Source organism: Phodopus roborovskii, unplaced genomic scaffold (assembly GCF_943737965.1).
Source record: "Phodopus roborovskii unplaced genomic scaffold, PHOROB, whole genome shotgun sequence".
Classification (NCBI taxonomy): Eukaryota; Metazoa; Chordata; class Mammalia; order Rodentia; family Cricetidae; genus Phodopus; species Phodopus roborovskii.
In genome coordinates this window covers 11,287,894-11,309,239 of record NW_026126578.1, presented here as the reverse complement: position 1 = coordinate 11,309,239, position 21,346 = coordinate 11,287,894, and the positions used below count along the sequence as shown (strand labels likewise).

The 21,346-nt window shown below is 42.2% G+C and overlaps 2 protein-coding genes across 17 annotated transcripts in view; one reads left to right on the top strand and one right to left on the bottom strand.

Annotated features, from left to right (window-relative positions):
- Dcp1b (decapping mRNA 1B) overlaps positions 1-10,488 on the bottom strand; it is a 38,234-nt gene extending 27,746 nt beyond the window's left edge. Inside the window, exons 1-3 of one of the 3 annotated variants that reach the window (XM_051203681.1) lie at positions 10,230-10,488; positions 5,668-5,708; positions 1,699-1,826 (exon numbers count right to left, since the gene is read on the bottom strand). In XM_051203681.1, the coding sequence (XP_051059638.1) occupies positions 1,699-1,826; positions 5,668-5,708; positions 10,230-10,379 (319 nt within the window). In that variant the 5' untranslated portion in view covers positions 10,380-10,488. The remainder of the gene's footprint in view (positions 1-1,698; positions 1,827-5,667; positions 5,709-10,229) is intronic. The other 2 variants (XM_051203680.1, XM_051203682.1) reach the window with 2 other exon arrangements.
- Positions 1-21,346, top strand: part of Cacna1c (calcium voltage-gated channel subunit alpha1 C) — a 614,413-nt gene that overhangs the window by 10,363 nt on the left and 582,704 nt on the right. The gene's annotated exons all lie outside the window — the stretch shown is intronic.

Genomic DNA, 21,346 nt, shown 5'->3' with positions numbered 1-21,346 from the left:
TTAAACTATTCATTGGGATTATCAAGTATTATTTGAATTACATGATGAAAATTTTGAGTAGAATACAGTAGGCAAGCTCTGTGTGTGTCAGGTATGTGGTGTATGTGTGTGCACACGTGTGCAATTGTGCTCACCAATGCAGGGGTATACAGAGGCCACAGGCTGATGCCAGGATGTATCCTCTACACCTCCACTTTTTAAAGACAGGGTCTTTCACTGAACATGCAGCTAACCATTTAGGCTAGACTGAATGGGCACAAGACCCAGGACCTGCCTGTCTCTGTCCCCAGGACACATACCACCATACTAGACTATGATCTGGGTACATGGGGCTTGGGTCCCATGCATACAAAGTAAACACTCTAAACACCAAGCCATCACCTCAGGCTTTCTGTATTTGTGTGTTGTACAAGTGTGTATGTGTGCGTCTGCACATACACATTTGTATGAGGGTCAGAGTTGACAAGAGATGTCTTTGTCACTCTGCCCTTATTTATTTATTTATTTGCTGGAGAGGAGGTAGCATGTGACACTGGTGTGTGTGTGTGTGTGTGTGTGTGTGTGTGAGAGAGAGAGAGAGAGAGAGAGAGAGAGAGAGAGAGAGGACAACTTGTGGGAGCTGGTGCTCTCCTTTCACTTTTATGTGGATTCCAGGGATCAAACTTATGCTGTCAGGCTTGGCAGCAAAGGCCTTTACCTGCTCAGTCATTTTGTTGGCTGCCTTAGTTGAGACAGGGTCTCTCACTGAACCTGGGCAGTTTCAGCTAGCCTGGCAGGCCAGCAAGTAGTTCTGGGGACCCACCTGACTTTGCCTCCCAGCACTGGAATTACAAATGTACATGGCCACCCCTGGCTTTGAGTGAGTGAGTGAGTGTGTGTGTGTGTGTGTGTGTGTGTGTGTGTGTGTGTGTAACTCAGGTCCTCATGTCACAAGCTTCTTACCTATTGAGTTATCTCCCTCGTACCAACTTTCTATATCTTAAACTCAGAGAATAGAAACCATTAATTATATTGCAAAGTCTCTTTGAAAGTTACCCACCAAGCACACATACTTACCTTTCAAGCAGTATGGTCCTATGGTGAAGATGCCCTTGAAGCTGACAGCTTCATTAGGCTTTCTCTGGTCCAACACAGGTAGGTGTCAGATGAGACACAAGAATGAAATGAGGGCAGAATACTATACAAGCACCTGCTACTTCATCCCAAGTATACCAAGGACCTACTGCAATCTCACCATTACAAATGGTTGAGAGACTCAAAAAGGCCAAAATTCTTTGGACTTTTTGATGATTACATATTCAAAAACATAGCCCCTCTGCCTCAGTCCCTCTCCACTGTGCTTGGTCGGAGGTGACACATAAGGGAAGACTACCACTAACCAATCATGAATTATGTGTTCAGTGACACCACCTATGTGTCCCTCTCCTGTCCTCTGACCAAGTACTCACCTCCCCCATTCCTGCTTTAACCACTGATTAAAGTCAACAACTGGTTCATTCTACAGGCAGCAGAGCTATCCATAACAGGGCAGAAGGAAATTCTCACTCGAACTTCTAAGAAAAAAGCCACTTCCAAGCTAAATTAAAATGCGAAAACCCCAGTTGTTGATACTAAACACAGAACACAAGGAGGACACTGCAATTTTAGACATTTGGCCAGACTTCAGAAGTGTGACCACCGCTGTATTAAGAGACTCACATGTGGCATTTCTGTAGAGAAGGAAAGGGTCCTGGAGCTGGAAGTCCAGGTCTTTAGTAATGGGCTCTGTTCTGTTTTCCATGCTGAGCCTATTCATAATGGTGAATCCATGCTGTGGAGAGGCAGACCTGGAAATCACGGAGCAGGGGAGAGACACATTGCTAAGCAGAGCATACCTGCAGTGTAGCCACATTCTGTCCTGTCTATTAACTTCACTGTGTACTTTCATTTTCCCATAAGCAGTCGGTACACATAGGAAGCAACATTTCTTTACTCCTGGGATCTTCTACCAACATCTATGCAGCACAGACTGCCCTAAAGTCACTGTTTTTAACTGTATGTGGGGCTGTGCAGATCTCGTGTGTTTTCTTATCTCCCTGCCTATGTTGTACATTCCTTTAAGACAAAGATGGTAACTGCTTTAAAAAATCTTACTGGCAGGGGCTGGAGAGATGGCTCAGAGGTTAAGAGCACTGACTGCTCTTCCAGAGGTCTTGAGTTCAATTCCCAGCAACCACAAGGTGGCTCACAACTATCTGTAATGGATCTAATTCTCTCTTCTGTTGTACATGAAGATAGAGCACTCAAATATATAAAATACATGAATAAATAAATCTTTAAAAAAATCTTACTGGCAGATACTTTCAAAGGGTTTAGAGTTAAAAGTGTACACATCACTACAAAAAGAAAATTTTCATTGAAAGTTTAAATGTTAGTTTGAAATTGAGAATTTCAGGAAAATGAGGCAACTCTGTCAACAAACCTATGAGATGAGGTACAAACTAAGGCTATGTAATAACAGCCCGGAGGGCAGATGCTTCGGTCTCTTCAATACCAAGCAAATGGCTTTCTGGACAAGCTACTGTAAAACTTCTCTCCGTAAAAAAAAGTGACCTTTGTGAGTTTCATTTTTCATTCCATTCAATAAATAATGAATGCCTCATCCATCAGGCTCAGGAACCCACGTTATATACGGTGTAAGCTAACAATCATGTGTATATCTGCCTGTGCTGAGGTTGAATTGCATCATAAGTCAACCAAGAAACTTCCAGTGACACTTAAGTACAACATCCCCAAGTAGCATCCATGCATTCAAGTTAAGCTAGGCTGCTTATCAGTAACAAATAGGAAGAAAATTAGTTTTATTTCACTCTTAACTACTTTATCAAGTACAACACTGCTACTTTGCCACATATAGGATTTTATTTTTAAAGACCCAACCTTTTAATTGATGGAAGGAAATCTTTGATGAGCTTATTCTACAAAGAGGCAAAGCACTGACAGGCATAGCCTCATTCCCAAAGCAGTCATTTCTATTCAAACTCAAGAGAAGAAAAGGCACTCCATAGACTGACAGAGGGCCCTGAACATTATATTCAGAAATGCCAGTGACTGTATCTCCATGAACTCTACCACAAATAGGATGACATGGGAAAGCAGAAGAAACAATTCTTGACACACGATGAGTTACCTTCATGCATTTCAATAGCATAACATCTTATGGCATAAATGGCACGGGACCATACCAGTTTATACAACAGGCCCAGAAACAAAGATGTCAGGTGCACCAAAACACTTCTGAAAGAGAAGTAAAGGTGTAGCATAGACAGCTCTATTACCTTAGCCTGAATGCTGCCATTCAACGCTGAGAAAAAGACCTCACCAGACCAGGCACACTTGTCAATGTGGGAAGGGCAGGTGTACATGTGGGAAGGGATGGGAGCAGCAGATGTCATCTCAACGAGACAGTTTGGGGATCAGGATTATGCAACAGGGAAGGATTAGTTTTCTCAGTTTAATGGTTTTGTAACTGATCATTCCATTAGCAAGATGTAGTATATTAAGAGGTCCTTGAGTACTGGTTGTAGTTCAGTTGGAAGAGCAGTGGCCTAGGATGCACAAAGTCCTGGGTTCCATCTCCAGTATTACATAAATTGGCCCATGGCTGTCATCCTACTACTTGGGAGGAACAGATGTTCAAAGCCATCTTCATGGGTTAGTTTGAGGCAACTTAGTCTACATGAAATACTATCTCAAAAAATAAGATAAAATGCCTGAAAATACAAAGCTATATTTGATTTGGGTACAAAAGAGAAAATAATTGTATAGTTCAGCAGAAAAGTCCTTAAAACATCATAAAAAAAAAAATATATATATTAGTGCATCTCCTCAAAATAATCCTTCTTAGAAATGAGAAATACACACTGTGCTTTAGTTTTTCTCTTTACATTTTACGTTCTCGAGTACTCATGCTGAATAAATCCACGTAGTACTTCTGGAATGTTCTGGAATATAACATAGACTAACATGCTAATAATTCTTGGATATTCACAACCCTAAACACCTGACTTACTTGTTGCTCAGCCTGTGGCCTGGCTAGCCATTCTGTCCTTTCTGTTTCCTCTCCCTGGATGACAGGGCAGCTGACACCTCCCCACATTGTTCCTACACCCCAACTGGTCTCTTAAGGCTATTCTACTTTTGCTTTCGATGTCCCTATTGGCCATAAATTCAAGCATCAACTCACATCCATTTCCCTTTGATACTCCTCTTAGACAGTGATGCCCAAGTGCCTGGATTCCTTAATCTGAATCCACTGAGACCACTGCATAAGTATTACTTCAAAACCCTGAAGACCAAAGGCCCGGGTGGGGGGTAAACTGAAACTTAGCCCCAGATCTTTGACCCCCTCTTCCCCAGCCGCTTGAGCTTGAGTGCCATTCAGTTCAAACCACACCATTTACCTAGAAGCTTCATGTCTCAATGCCACTGTGATCTCTATCCATGCACTTTCATGTCAGCTTCAGTTATTCTGGTCCCAGCTCATCATCTCCTATCTACTTCATGGCAGTCATCCTCTTAACATCCCGCCCAACTCCAGTTCCTTTTAGAACAAGTGCCTCCTCATGATGCTAATACATTGACTCTACGCATTTTCTCACAGCTTATTAAGCATCCTCATGTTCATAAACCTTCAGTTATTCCCGACTGTTAGAAAAATAAACTTCAGAATCCTTAGTCTGCCATTCTATGCTAATGGCATCACTTATGCTAATATAGACCCTCTACATCAGAATAAACTGTCCCTTTAAACGGGAGGCTGTGTCTTTACTTTTGCCTTTCTTTCTGCTGAGACTTCCTTTCCTGAAGCCCAAACCAAGACTGGTCATTCTATAATGCCCCCCACAACCACAGCAGCCTACTGTAGCTTTTATAGCAATCAGTTCTTGGGATGGCATGTCCTGTATTGTGTTTGTTTTAAACTTGAACATGGATAAACATACTAGCATACTTATTCCTCCAGTAAAACTGTTACATCAGTTAGGGTTTATATTAGTTTTGTATTTCATAATGTACTCCCCCTAGGTGACAGAATTCAAGTAAGATACCTATGTAGAAAATTGCATGAATAAAATGGAGTCATTAAGACAACATACATACTGTATGTCTGTGTACATGTGTGATTGATATTACTGGTATGTGATAAAAAGAAATTACTGAAAGCATGAGCTTATTAATTAAATTAATCCTGATCTAATAATGTTATTAACTAGACAATGGAAGACTGAGAAACAGATTCAATCCCAGGGCATGCTTTTTTAAGCAGTTAAGGGTGAAGGAAGGTGAGTCACAAAGCCCTTTCCAACCACTGCCTAATTTAGCTAGCAGTGTACCTCTAATCTCTTTGGCAGTGCACAGTGTTCACAAACTGTGCAATTCACTGGAATCAAGCGATGAATATGTACTGCTAAACCAAATAGTGAGGTTTAAATAGGAATTACACTCTGAAGTCAGTACCATCAGAATGTGCCAGGTCACATCATGTGTTGTTTCATTCTTCTTGCCAACTAGTAATTTCAGATGAGTTTGGTTGTTGTACTTCTTTGAAATAAAACTGCCCTTCAAGACATGACAAAACTAAGCTAAAATATTTCATAACTTGTTTTTCTAAAAATAAAATACTCTTACCTTGTATAAACAAATAAGGTTCCCTCCACATCAGTCTTCTCCTAAAAATAAAGCAAACACATACCATATGTATGTTCTCTTCATTCTATGGCAGAAAACAGGAACATTTTACAGAGACCAGGAACCACACGCAATTTCAAGTAGGTGAAGTGGCAGTGTAGAACGAGGGGCTACCAGACAGGGGAAGTCAGGGACTGGGGCGCGACCAGAGCCCGCTGAGTGAGTGAGCAGTACTTGGTCACTATTCTTTCCCAAACCCTGAGAGGCCCTCCTGGCTGGAGCAGAAGTGTGATCCAGACTTCATCAGAAAGGGATGGTGAGTGTGCAGCCTTCTCCTCCACTCACCTAACTGAACGCCCAGCAAGACGTCAAATGAACTTTTATCTGCACCTCAATATCCTTCCCTTTATCTTGTGTTCATTGCCGTATCCTGTCACTAGAACAGATGATCTGTCAATAACTGTGCTCTGACTGCCAGACACACAGGATTATGCTAGAGTCTTTAAGTGAGCAAACACCTTCTTGGCATGAAATACTGCAGAGTCACTTTGGCCCAAGACTTGAAATAACATTACACAGAAATATTACCAAGTTAGGACTCAAGAACTGCCAGAGAAAATCTGGGGGAGGTGGTCAAGTTAGAGGGTGAGCTTGAGTTCCCTCCACGACAGGAGGGATCCTGTTCACCAACACAGCACACATGCAGCTCTTTTCTCAACTAGTGGTCAGATTATCATAACTCAGCATTTAATGTGTGCTTTTGATATTTTCATCATTTAATTTTGGCATTCAATTATCCTACTTAAGGCCCCAGCATTTTATAATATTTATTACACAAATCATTTAAAACTAAGTACTCTATAATTCGGGTGCAAGATATACACATTAGAATAATGTGTTGTAAAGGCACAGAATTGGAAGCATGATCTTTTCAAGTAATCTACTTGGTTACAGCTGTTTTCTCAGAGACTTAGTGCAGGGGCTTGGAGAGTAACTCCGGAGGAGAGGCAGGGTTGTCACCTGGGAGCCCCTCAGAAATGCACATTCTAAGGCCCGAGTAAGCCCATTCAGAGCTGAGCTGACATAGCTGGTGTTTAGACAGCATACAACAGCTTTAAAAGGAAACTGTAAAAGCCAGGTATTTGGTACTGTAAGTTACACTGAAGGGAACTGAAGTGGAGATGGGTGTAGGGATCTATGTGCACACAGTCGTGCTCCTTGGCTATACGACCTAAGCAGCTTCCTACTCTGCAGTATTGACCTGTTCTCTTCTGAATGCAATCAGACCTTTCAGATTATCAGCACATATAAGCTAATTGCTTTCAACTGATTTTCCTTTTTGCTTGTGACAAAAATTCTCTCTACTTCAAAAACAAACAAACAAATAAACAAAAAACCCTATACTCCTTTATTTTAGTTCAGTATAATCTAAAATCAAAATTTTAACTATAACTCACAAAAACAATTCTCAGATTTGAGTCTTGTTTAGAGTTGCTCATGGGAAGGACTTATGGCTCAATAATTACAATATGAGCCTAGAGTGATGTTTCTGCCAGATCACACTGGGATAATTCATTTACTGTTCTGTGTCACCTTCTCCGCTGCAAAGGTAACTTACACAACGCATACCTTTCAATGAAAAAAAAAAAAAAAGCATATTTTAAGAGCTCTTACTAGGCTAAAAGGAGCTCTGGAAATGTATTTTGGTGTTAGGGATGTGCTGGCTCAAAATGAATTTCAAAGGCGGCCAGTTTTTTTTTTTTTTTTGGACTTTCTGTATAAACTGGTGAATTTAGGGTGTGGCTATAGTTAAAACAAATCCTCCAAGTAAGGTGGACATAGCATTGTAAGATCTCAGTTCTAGAGTATTTTAGCCTAAACTCTAAAAATAAAGCACTCTCTCTCTCTCTCTCTCTCTCTCTCTCTGTCTGTCTGTCTGTCTCTTACCCACCCACACCCCAAGTTTGGTGCTCAAAATAATAAAGATAATGCTGTTTCATAAATTATTAGAAATACACTGATACATCTTGAACAACTGAAAGCAATTTCAATTTTACTGAATATTCTAAGACATTAAAAAGTGGGCCCACTTTAGTTTCTTGAAGCCGTCTCTGTCACACTTGGGGCAGCAAAGCCACCTTGCAGCTTCATCTCTTTCGCAGCGGTCTCATCCAGAGCTGTGGTCTGACCTACTGCACCTCTCAGGGAACTCAGGGCTGGTAACCAGAAATAAGGGACATTTGTGGTTCTAAGACATGCCACCAGCCTCGCATCGTTTGTGTTCTGGACTAGCTATATTGATGCCTGCTAACTGTAGGTCATTTGGTGACACCTCTGCTTCTACTCTGCAGACGTTACCAATGCCTGCATCCTCAAAGTTTCCTGATACTATCAAATGTCACTGAGGTGTGGGTGGGTTGGAATCAAATACAGCTGAGAACAAATGGTCTGAGTGCAAAGTAAGAAACAGTTCCAGCAATAGTCTTTCATTGGCACATGAGGTATTTTGGGGAAGGAGTCTTTCCTAGCAAAAAGGAGTAAATATAGTTCTAAAATTCCTATCCCAGTCAAAGCAAAACTCTTCTTAATCCCTTTGTGCACATATGTGTGCCCTGGGGTTAGGCTGGAGCTGTGTACACGCTATACATGCTAAGCACATGCTCTACCACTTCGCTCTACCTGCAGTCCCTTATCTTCTGCCCCGGTCATTCCACATCTGATTTCCAATGCAATAAGGACTCCTCTGCTCATACCCAACCTGCTTCCTTGCAAATATTTCCTCTCTCATTCTTTGTAGTATTTTTATACTTCTGATTAAGTTTACACTCGAAAGGCTCCCATCCAGAGATCTGAGTGCTATCACTGGGGGATGGCAGTGACAATTTGATTGCCCCCACTGACTGCTCTGTTGTTGAACTAGGTCTCTCTCCTTTGCCAAGCAACCACAGCCTGGAAGATAAGTACTTTGAAAGAATGACCTTTTACTGAATGAAAAAACAAATCCAGGAAGCAGGAAAACAAAACTCCTGTAAATAATGCATTGTGACCCCTTCTATATAGCTGGGCTTCACTGTGTATCTGGTACACCTCTGTGCGGGTTCTGTAAGGTCACTGTCACAGGACTGGGAAGAGGCCTTAGAAAACTGCTACCCAAGAGGAGATGCTCCCCTGTACATTTCAACAGCTTCCGATCTGCACTGAGCCTCCCACTGAGTCAACTTACACTATTGACTTTTATTGGGTCCTACTCTATACTACAGAATTATACATTATATGGCTCTGGAGTGGTGCTTTTCAACCTCTGAGTCTCGACCCCTGACAAACCTCTATTTCCAAAAATATTTCCACTACGATCATAACCGGTGCAAAATTATAGTTATGAAGTAGCAATAAAAATAATTTTATTGTTGGGGGGGTCACCACAGCATGAGGAATTGTATTAAAGGGGCGTGGCGTTGGGCAGGTTGAGAACCGATGCTCTGGAGAGAAGTAAAGCACCTACACGTAGATTATCTTCACATAAATATACATGTTTCAGTGAGGGAACTCCCTTTACATAAAGACCCAAATGGTAATTTCCTCCGGTGACCATGACAAATGGCCTCAGCCTCCGTTAATCGAGCCAGGAATATTTGGATCCCTGGATGATAGTTAGAACTCCGCACATTTCCCCTCCAGGTTTGGCTACTAGGAGAACAGACACAAATTCTTTGCAACTATCCTAATAATTCCTGGTCTTTTTTCACTAGTGCCAGAGATGGAACCTAGAGCCTGACTCAGGCTCCATCTCCATTTCCTTCTTCATCCTTTTTGTGTTCTTGGTTCCCAGGCCTACCTAATGCTGAATTTGCTCAATAATGGAAGTTTTTCTTGCATAAATTTTGATGTTTGTTTCAGACTTGTTGAACACAGAACACAGATATATATATATCTGTGTTCTGTGTTCTTCATACCCCATCAAACTATATTAAGACCGATGGTTTATACAAGTGAATAATATTTGGCACAAAAGTCACAAGAGGGGAAACTGACAGGTTTATATTCAAAGGTATGGTTTATAATAAATGATATGAACCAATATCTAGGCCAGAACTAATTTGTCTCCCGTTCCAATTCCATTCTAGTTGCGAGGGAAACTAAACTTGATCCAGTTACTGTGGGCTGGGGTTCGGTCTTGTGAAATTCACTGAAATGGTTAGGCTACAAACCATACACTCCTCCATAAGCCTGGGGCGTCCCACACATGGCCATTTCCTCTTTATTCCCCTAAGCTGGCTCTTAGGTGGGTGCCTGCCCTGCATTTTTGACGTTGGCGAGGCTGGACTTCCTGCGCTCATCTAAGCTTGGGGCTCCGCTCTGGCCTCCGCTGCCGGAGCGCTTCTGTCCTCCGGCTTCGGGGCCTGGGCCGGGCTGCTAGCGGCGCCGGCCACACCTTCGCGATCCATCTTCCGCACCTGCCGGTGGGTCACGCGCGCAGCCCGCCCTCCTCCAGGATCGGGCCCCCGCCCGCCCAGCCAAGCCCAGCATCCCAGCCCCGTCCCCGCCCCGCCGTCCGCACGCACCCACTTGTTGGCCCGATGGAAGAAAGTGTACAGGGCCACCTGGCTGGCCACGTCCACGATGCGACTGATGTAGGGGTCGTGGCGCCGCAGAGCCGCCAGGCTGATATCATGCCCCTTCCCGGGCAGCCCACTAGCCGCCGTGGCCGCCATCTTCCCACCCGCCCTCTTGCCGGCCTCCAGGAAGCCCCCTCAATCGACCGCCGAGCGAGCGACCGCAGCGGGGCGACCTTCCGGCTCTTGGGGATCCAGGCTAGGCTTCGCCAATCGACGGCCGGGTCCTCTCGCAGGATCGTCGTCCTGGCAACGAGAAGCCCGGGTTGGCTTAATGAAGCCGATTTTTTCCGCTATTTCTTCCTTCAGGAGCCTTCAAGCAGTGTGCATTTCCTTCTTGGATGTGGCTCACCCCTTGGCATAGCTCTTCGATGACAAACAATCAAACATAATAACTCCAACAAAGAAGAACTCTGGGCCAGATTCTTAAAGTGTGCACCCCAAAATCCGTGAGGGATTCCTTGAGCCACTCAGAAGCCTGGAATGTTAAGACTGTCTACGACAATGCTGAGACATGTGTGATGTGTGCACACTGAGGACCTGTGCACATCGATACTGACCCAAGACAGGTCCCAAACTGAACCACCACACCACCAGTCAGGTGTTTTTTTTTTTTTTTTTTTTTTTTGTTTGTTTGTTTTGTTTTGATTTTTTTGTTTTTGTTTTTGTTTTTTGCTGCTGTGCATTCACTGGAAAATGACAAGCAGCTGAAGCCAGGTGTCACTTGATAAAATTCCCAATTCTGTTAAATAATGTGGGAAAAATGGATAAAACAGAGCTATTGCACGCCATATTTCACTCTAGGAAAAATGTTCTGTGCTTGAGTTGGGCTGCATTCATGGTTGTATTGTTGGGTTTTGTTGGTTTGGGGGAGCTGGTGTTTTGAGACAGAGTCTAGTTATGTAGTCATAGAAGGCTTCTATCTACCCCCACTCCTGCCTTGGGGTCTCCGGGACTAGGATTACCGGGGTGGGCCACCGCCCAGCCCATGGGTTTTATTTTTACTTCCATAGAACATTAGTTTATAACAAAAGAAAGAAGGGCAATCTGTGGTTATTCAGATAGATACTGGATATGCTTTTTCTTTTTAAAAAATTCTTTATTTTATATTCTCAAGACAGGCTTTCTCTGAGTAGCCCTGCTGTCCTGGAACTCATTCCATAGACCATGTTAGCCTCGAATTCAGAGATCTGCCCTGCCTCTGTTCTCAAGTGCTGGGATTAAAAGCATGTGCTGCTACCATCTGGCTCTGGACAGACTTTTTGAAAACTAAGATTTTTCCTGTCACTTCCAAGAAAACAAGGGATACTTATTGTTGCCAATGATATTTTTTTAGATTAATTTTAAGAAATAGGCCAAGACCTTGACAGTGTCTCAATACTTAAATCTTTTCTGGTGAGATCAGCAGTGATATTAATGAGTTCACTTTTAAAAATTACCATCTAATGTAAACTGTCAGCATTTAAAAGATATCTCTCTGTGACTCAATATTTTTCCAGATAATAAAATGGTATCACAAAATCATGTATCAGTAAGAGACCCACTCAAGGTCAAGGTGGACCAATAGACGTCAAGTGCCACAAAATATGAGAAGCTGATAGATAGGATTCCTAAGAAACTGAAATTTGTTAACTTTTGATATATCGTTGTGGTGGTTTGAAAGAAATGGCCCCCCAAAGGAAGTGGCACTATTAGAAGGTGTGGCCTTGTTAGAGAGAGTATGTATGTCACTGTGGAGGCCAACTTTGAGGTCTTATGTATGCTCAAGATACAGCCCAGTATCTCAGTTCACTTCCTGTTGTCTTTGGATCAAAATGTTAAGTAAGGACTCAGCTCCAGCGCCATGTCTGCCTGCATTCTGCCTTGCTTCCTGCCATGATGATAATGTAAGCAAGAGTTGTCATGGCCATGGTGTCTCTTTACAGCAATAGAAACCCAAACTAAGACAATCATCCCAGAATATTCATGGCTACCTGAAAAAGGTATAAGGATGTATCCCTTATACAATTATATTCTCTCTGAGGCCAAGGCTTGTTCACATATGTGAAAGAAGATAATAATGGCAGCAGATTGTAGGTAGAAACAAATACCATCTTCATTGTCTACTAAGCCAGATAGGAAAGATTTTTAAAAAATGTATACTGTTTTTCTTACATTTTTATGAGGAGATAATTATTTTTCATGAATTATATCTGTATTTAAAAGCTTTATGTTAGTTTTATTTTGTGAGATTTTTTTTTTTTTTTTTGAGATGGCTTACGTAGCCAATGCTAATCTAAAACTTACTATATAGTCAAGGTTGACCTTGCACTGTGGATCCTCCTGCCTCTCCCAGCTTACTATCTTTCATTTACTTGTTTATGTGTGATTGTGTATTCATACATACATACATACATACATACATACATACATATATATATATTCAAATGTGTGTGCAGACACATATGGACATGTGGGGAAGACAAAGGTTGACCCTGGGTACCTTCCTTGATTGCTTGCTACCTTGTCTTTTGAGATGGGGTCTTTCTCTGAACTAGGGCCCTTATATCTGTTTTTAAAAATTTATAGCAATGCCGTTAATACAAGTGCTTGGGATGCAGAGACAAATGAAGGCATGAGGGCTGGCTTAGTAGTTAAGAGCACTTTGGCTTTTGCCAAGGACCTGGGTTTGATACCAGGTATCCACATTTGGAGGTTCACAACAATCTGTATTTCTAATTACAGGGGATCTCAGGCCCGTTTCTGGGCTCCAAGCACCAGGTGTGCAGCGAACACACATACACACAAGCAAAAAAAAAAAAAAAAAAAAAAAAAAAAAACCCCACAAACTAAAAAAATTCATCAAAATAGTATTATCTCTTTGTGTATATGATATGTATGTAGTGTATATGTGTGCCTGTTTACATGTGTAAGTGTGTGTGAGCACAGACACATGATTGCACATGGCCTGCCTTGTACAGTCCTTGCCTCCTACCTTGTTCGAGGCAAGATTTCTTGTTCAGTGCTATATACACCAGGCTAGCTTGCCAACAAACTATGGGGATTTTTCTGCCTCTGCTTCCCATCTCACCATCAGAGTCTGGGATTACAGAGAGGCACTTCCACACTCAGCTTTGTGGGGTTCAGGGGATTTGAACTCAGGTTCTCCAAGTTGTGTGATAAACACTTTTTCCACCGAACCGTCTTGCCAACCCATTCTACTTGTATTATAAATGAATGAATTCTTTGTAGTTATCAGCTTTAATTATAGTACAATGACATAACTCACATAAATGAAACTTCTTTGAGAGGATTCTTAATAATTCACTAAGTATAAAGCCTTGAGACTAAAAGGTTGAGAACCATTTGCTTTGCATTAAGAAACCCTAAGCCCACATTTATGAATTCTGACCTAATTGGCAGAAATAGGAGCTTAAGTGGCCTTGCAAAGCAATAAATGACAATACAATTTTTATAGTTACAATTTTCTTTTTATTGACGTTCATGGTTAAACTCCATTTTGAATTGTCATTCCTGTCAAACTAAAGTTTAGCCTCCCAGTGCAGGAGAGTACAGCGGGACTTCGAAGAAGCTTTAAGCCTGGGCTTGAGGCTCATTGGCAGTGTGGACATACATTTATATGTTAGTGTAATGGTTAGGGCTAATTGTCAACTTGACAGGCTCTGGAATGGCCCATGAGGGACGCTTCTCAGCACACCTGTGCGGTGTTAGCTAGTTAGTTCCTGGGCGCGCTGTGGGGAGTTATCTTGATGAGGTCAGATGGGGTGAGACGAGCAGCAGTCAGGTGGTTCCATCACCAGGGTTGAGATCCTGGGCTATAGAAGATGGAGAAGGTGAGTTGATTTTATATGAGCTATGACTGGCTGCTGCAGACTCCTGCAGATTTCTCCACCACTTACCCTTGAATTGTGAAATGAACTAAACCCCGTCCCCTTGAGTTCCTTTTGTCACAGTCACAGAAAAGGAAACCGAAACGACTGGTATCTTATATTAACTAAAATTTTTATGAAATAATACTGCTTTAGTCAAGGTTCTCTAGAGGGAGAGAACTGACAGGCTAGGATGAGCTCACCTGTGTGTGTGTGTGTGTGTGTGTGTGTGTGTGTGTGTGTGTGTGTGTGATTTATTAAGTCAGCTTACATGAAGACAGTAATAAGAGTTGTCTCACATCGGAAGGCTGAGAACCCGGTAGTTGCTCAGTGCATGAAGCTCGGTGCCTCATGAGTCCTGACACGGCACTGAGCACCTGGGTGCCTGGGCAGCTGCTGCTCCTTACTCAACAATGGGAGCCTGGGAACTTTGCTTCTCCTATCACTACCAGCGGCAAAATCAACTCAGCAAACAGGGAAGGCCAGCAAACAAAAGAAATAATCTCCCTTCTGCCACACCCTCTTTTATCTGGGCTGCACATGGAAGGTGCTGCCCACACTTGGTCCAATCAATCAACCAATCAGGCAAGGCAATCGGGAAAATCCTTCAGTTCATCTTGAAGAAACATTGAGTTTATTGGGGTTACTTACAGAGCATGGGTGAGGGGTCACTGGCTGGAGCACGGATGACCTTGAAGCAGTAGCATTGCGAAGTTGTTACCCAGCCTTGATGGTGTCGGGGCATCCTCACAGTCACCTAGATGAAGCTTTCTTACTTGATTCTTCCCTAGTCTGTATGCTCTAGTCCCCTCATGAGACTCTAAGGCCATATGCATTAGGACAAAATTGCACATAAATGACTGAGAGGAATGGCCAATGAAGGTCCAGTGATCTACTCTGGCCCTTCTTTCTGGAGGGAATGTCAATAATCCACAGGCCTAGCTGGGATGGACTCTCACAAGTAGACACACAGCCTTGAAAACAGTGGCTGTTTTGCTTGGAGGATGGCACTGTGCAACCAAGTTTAACTTGTCATATGGGCAAAGGGGCCTCTCACGGTTAACTCTGGAGCCCTCTCTCAGTGTTTCTGCTTTTGTTCCCTTGGAGGGGCACACAGATTCCGTTGTGTTTTCCTCACCAAGGGTAGTGTGGCACTCCTTACTCTTTTCTTAGCTTCCCCCATCGTTTCCACAGATCGTTTTCCTCTTCAGTTTTCAGTCCTTCTATGTTTCAGGTGAGACGAACAGACCCTGCTTTCCAAAGAACAGACTGCCCTGGGCTCAATAGAGAGGTCAGGCAATGCAGGAGCCATCACAACAGTGGTTCTCAGCCTTCCCAATGCTGTGGCCCTTTAATGCAGTTCCTCAGGTTGTGGTGACGCCTCAAACATAAAACTATTTCACTGCTACTCCATAACTATAATTTTGCTACTGTTATGAATTGTAATGTAAATATTTGCCTTTTCCAGTGGTCTTAGGCAACCCCTGTGAAAGGGTGATTCTACGCCCCCCGCAAAAGGGTCATGGTCCCTATGTTGAGAATAGCTGCATTATCATACCAGAAATATTCACAAGAGCATCCAGGCCTTATAACCTGAGTGACCAGTGTGGTCGCAGTCACAGGGCTCCTATAGAGCGCACACTACACAAAATGTATTCATCCCTTTCTATGACTTGTCCAGCACCATGCTGTTCCCAGGCCTGACCTCACAAGGAATAAAAAGAGCATCCTGTCACCTGCTTAAAGAGTCACACAGGTAAATCTCATAAAGGATTTGATTCTTGTCTTTGTCTTGTGCTGGGCTTAACGAAGGAGGCACCCCATCTCTGTCCATCTGTCCTGTGCTCGGCAGTTTTCACCCGAGTATCTCACACATTGCCATCTGTGTTCCTCATCTTCTCCTTGAATGACCTTTGCCCAGAATGCTCACTCACTGCCTACTTCTCGGCGGAACTCTTTCTGCCTTTGAAAGTTTCACATTCTCCATTGTCATTTTTCTTGCAGCACCCAACTTAGCAGGTCCCGAATTAGAGCTATTAATGTAGTTACATGATATATATGTATGTATACACATATATATAAAATTCTAGAAAGGATAAAATAGGAACTACCATGATAAAAGAGAATTGTTACAGAAAGCCTAAAACCAGATTTTGCACCTACAAATAAGCAGATGGAGCAAATAACTACTAGTTTTATACAATAACATTTTATTTCATAGGTGTTATTTTTTATGCCTTCTTGTCTCTCTACCACTTGGTTCAAGCCTTGTGCATAACGGAAATTTAGAAAATGCTTACTCTGTTGAACAAAACCTGAATGAGCGGACTTTCTACATTAAAGAGCCCTGTCTTTTACAGAATATTGAAATCCAATCTGAGTTAAAGGAGTACACAGTAGTGAATTCTGATCTTTCAAAGTTAAATTATAAGGAATATAGGGAGAGATGGAAAGGGCTTTTGTTTATATTATTTACAATTTCTCAAATTATTTTTAAGCCTTAAGTATCAGGACCCACACTTGGCAAAATAAAACCACAATGATAAAGAAATAATGTCAGCATTGGCAGGTTCTCATCTGTCTGGCTCACACAGCATCATTCTTTCTCTTTGGTTCTCCTAGATGCCCAAAGTCTGGTCCCCTGTGGTGGTGCCAGCAGTCTGTATATTTCTGTTTGAATAACCTGTGTGTTTAGAATCAGTTTACCACCGAAGGGTTGAGGTCAGCAAGGGACAACTTCAAACAGACAAAGCCCTTTAATCCGTATCTCTTCTGCTTCTATTGGCTCCACAGAGCTGTAGGATTCCAGTCTCCACAGTCCTCAGCTTCATGCTGCAGGTTAACAGTGTGCCTTCGGGGTTCATGATTATCTTGTGACTGTTATTATGCGATAAGTATGTGCCAGAACTTTGTTCTATGGGGTTAGATACTGCAATTCATAAAGTACGAAGAATGATAAGAGATAATGTCTGTGTCTGGTATATTTATACCAGTGTGATGACAAGACAAAATTGGCCACATAATTCAACAAGGTAACTGTAAATATTTTTGAAAATACAATATAGAGAAAAATTGTCTTTTAGAATGTATGAGTGTTTGCATATAAATATGACCAGCCTTGTTTTTATAATAATTGAAAATACAAATACACAACCTGCTTTCTTGTTCTCTTCTTTGTTCTATAATTGACCTCTAAGTTAGGCTGCATTGGAAAAGAGGCACTTCAAGACTGCTCCGAGAACTTTAACCCAGCCTGCTTCAGATTTTATTCCAAACAATGGCAGAAAGTGAATTGTTAATTTCACTAGTAGAGAAACATTTTGAAGAAATGCCATTGGCTGTTTTCAATGTGTGCCTCACTTATTTCTTAGGCAATTGAGCACAACAGAAAGCAACCCACCCTTCAGAAGAAAACATAGTTTAATCTGTTCCTTTTATTTTTTAAAAAAATTGAGATTGTTATGTAATTAGATCATTTCTCACATTCCCCTTCCTTCCTCCAACTCCTCCCCTTGCTCTCTATCAAACTCATGGCTATTTTTTTCTTTAATTGCTTATATACATACATACATACATGTATATTCTTACATATGCAAGTACAACCTGTGTCGTCTGTATGGTGTTACTCATGTATATGTTTTCAGGGCTGACTACTTGGTACTGGATAACCAGTGGTGTGCTCATCCCTGGGGAAGACAATTTCTCCTGCTCTCAGCATCCTTAGTTGCCTGTAGTTCCATTGAAAGATTTTAGTTTGCAGAGCAAGGATGTAAGAAAAGGGCAGGAGAATAATTCTTGCAAGCAGAATATAGAAAATCATAAGGCATGAACATTGACATGGGAGGAGAGAGCAGAAATTATGAAAACAAGAAAGTTACTATGGTGAGGGGGCTAATGGTCATGCTAAACTGATCTTGTTAAATAGGGCTAGTTACAGCCAAGAGAAAGCCAGGGTATGAAAAAAGTTTCTCACAGGTCTTGGCCCACAACAAGGAAACAGGCCCCCAACCCTGGAACAAATGGTCCCAGATGAACAGCCCTGTTTGGGTCACTCCTGACCAACAGACAGTCTGGAGACTTTCCAAGTCATTCTATGGTTTATCCTTTGAATAAGAACAGGGCATACCTGGGTGATCTCTCAAACAGGAGATCATACTTTGTAATCAATCAATCACCTTGTGCCCCATGCGTGTATGCTGATTGTGGTCTTCTCTATAAAAAGAACCTGGACCCTTTGGGGGTGTGCAGCTTTCCCCAAGATTGCTGACACCCGAGGGCACTCATTCAATAAACACCTCTTGCTTGTTGCATCTCCTGGTTTTGGTGTTTGTGTCGCAGGGCTCTCCTACTGGCCCATCAGGACCCCAGAGTTAGGGTCCAACACCATGTCTAGGGTTGAGGCCCCACAGGCTTTCCCATTTCCATGTCAGCATGGCCAATTTTGTCATCCTTGTTCAGGTATCATTTAGGCAGCCATGTTGGTAAGGGTTCATGGGTGTAACTCACATGACATTTCCAGGAGACACAAGCACGCAGAAGACTCCCTGATACCGTGGCTCTTATGTTCTCTCCGTCCCCTCTTCTGCAGTGATTCCTGAGCATTAGGTGCAGGAGTTGTTTTGTAGATATACCCATTGGAAATAGGCTCCACAACTCTGCATTTTGATTGATTAGGGTTTTTCTGTAATGGTCTTTGCTGTAAAAAGAAGTTTCCTCGATGAGGAGTGGGGGCTACACTTCTCTGTGGGCACAGGACAAATACTTAGAGTGTAGTTAGGGACTGTGCTGGTTAAGTAAAGTGGCAGTTGTAGGTCTGTGACTTCACTAGCCCCAGGTAGCTGGCTAGGTTTCCAGTACTAGGCATGACTTCTCTCTTGTTGGGTGGATGTTGAGTCTAATTAGAGAGCTGTTGGTTGCTGCCAAGGTATGTATGCCACGATTACACCATTAGGGTTATCATTGTTGTGGTTTATAGGCATCGTAGCTGGTCAGGACACTTGGTTGCCTCTCTTCTTTGGAAGTTTTCTTGGTATCTCATGATATTATGAGAACCAGTCCTCAGGGGGAAGGCTTTCATGTCAGGTCCAGCTCAGGTTTTCTGGGTCCTGTATCTGAAGTTCATAGTATCTTCAGCAACAGGGACTTGCCTTCCACACTGGAAGGCAACCAGCCTACAATGTTTTGGGAATCTTTTAGACAATCCTGATAACAACTCAAAAGGGCTTTTATGGCTAATTGAGAATTTTGTTAGATAGTCTATGACTTTTGAGTGGAGTATTACTAGCTCACATGGGAAACATTTCATTTAAACTGTGTATGTGTAGGTATATGCATATACCTACTTGTTGGTATTATAGGTATTTTAGGTAGATGGTTAACAACATGATTCCTTATCACTTTTCAGACACCCTGTTTTTTTAACCCTCCTTCATATGTATTTATCTCCCTCCCTTCTCAATTAAAACACCCTGTCACTTTCCCATTTCCCCCTCTAGATCATGTTAGATACCCTTCTAGTCCCTTCTCCATTGTCGTTCCTTCCTCTCAATAGTCCCTCTTAACTTTCCTGGTTTCTACAGTTACTCCAAGTTATATACTCACACCTGAAAATTTGGAGCTCGGAGCCTCAGATGAGAGCGAACATGCAACATTTGTTTTTCTGGGCCTGGGTTATCCCATTCAATACAATTTTTTTCTAGTTCCATCCACATAGCTGCAAATTTGATGGTTTTATTTTTCTTTAGAGTTGTACAGTATTCCACAGTGTACATGTATACTATTTTCACTATTCATTCATCAACTGAAGGACATTTAGGGAGTTTCCATTTTCTAACAATTATGAATGATTTCTATCAATGTGACCTGCAGTGAGTAACCTCATTTTGACACAGGGATCCTAGTGTCTGCCTTTCTCCTTTCAAAGGATACATGAGATCAAGTGGGGAAATGTGCCTGAAGAAGCTTTGCAATCTTAGCATCTTCTTCAAGGGAGGAAACATCAGTATTGTTAGTAGCATTGTTGTCATCAGGTTTTTGTTTGTTTGTTTGGGTGTTTTTGTTTTGTTTTGTTTTTCGAGAAAGGGTTGCTCGGTATTGCTTTGGAGCCTGTCCTGGAACTAGCTCTTTATATCAGGCTGGCCTCGACACAGAGATCTGCTTGCCTCTGCCTCCCCAGTGCTGGGATTAAAGGCGAGCACCACCAACACCCGACATGTCATCAGTTTTATCCCTATAACCACTATTATTTGAAAGTGACATTATTGAGATGCAATTTGTACATCATGTTATTATTTCAAGTACATATCAGGAAGAAACTGATGCCCAAGTCATCTAAAAAATTATGCATGACAAGAAACACACTAATTCTCAAGGCAGCTCATTTTCCATATTTCTGTGAGGTAGAAGATGCAAACTGAAGCATATTTAATCAGAAACTTAATGGAAAAGGGGGTTAAGATTGAGTGATTCATTTGGGAGGTGTATCAGATAAGAGGTAGAAGTGTGGTGACAACTAGGGATGTGAAGAAGAAAGAGACTTGTTAGGTGACCTTTGGCCAGAGTGGAAGGTAACCTGTGAAAAGGTCAGAACTTGTCTAGTTTGTCTCAGCAGCTCTCTAGGTTAGACCTGTCCTGGCCTAACATGGAGAAGGCTTGATAATGTAAGCTGTAGGGGTGGAGAAACCAGACACACATGCTCTCTTTTTAAAATTTACGTTTTTATCTATATTTATTCTCCTCTCCAAGTCTCTCTCTCTCTCTCTCTCTCTCTCTCTCTCTCTCTCTCCCTCTCTCTCTCTCTCTCTCTCCCTCTCCCTCTCTGTATAGTATAGGAACTCACAATCAGTGCAGAGGTCAAGGGACATCCCCTGGTCATCCATTCTTTTATACTACCTTGAGATCTGAGATCCATCTTTGGACAGAACACAGGCAGTCAAACTTACTCACAAGCACCTCTACTTGCTGGTCCATCTTGCTGCCCACAGATTCTGTTTTGATATCCCTTGACCTCTCTTCACCAGCCTCATAAACCCCAAAAACTTTAATGTCATTTTTAGGGAATAAAGTGAAGATTGAATGTGTATACAGACTATCTATCATAGTATCCTTTGAGTTCTGAGGTGTGAGGAAGTGCCTTTAATTTTACACAAAGAGATAAGTGGCTTAAAATGCTAAGACCTAATGGTGGCAATTTATACC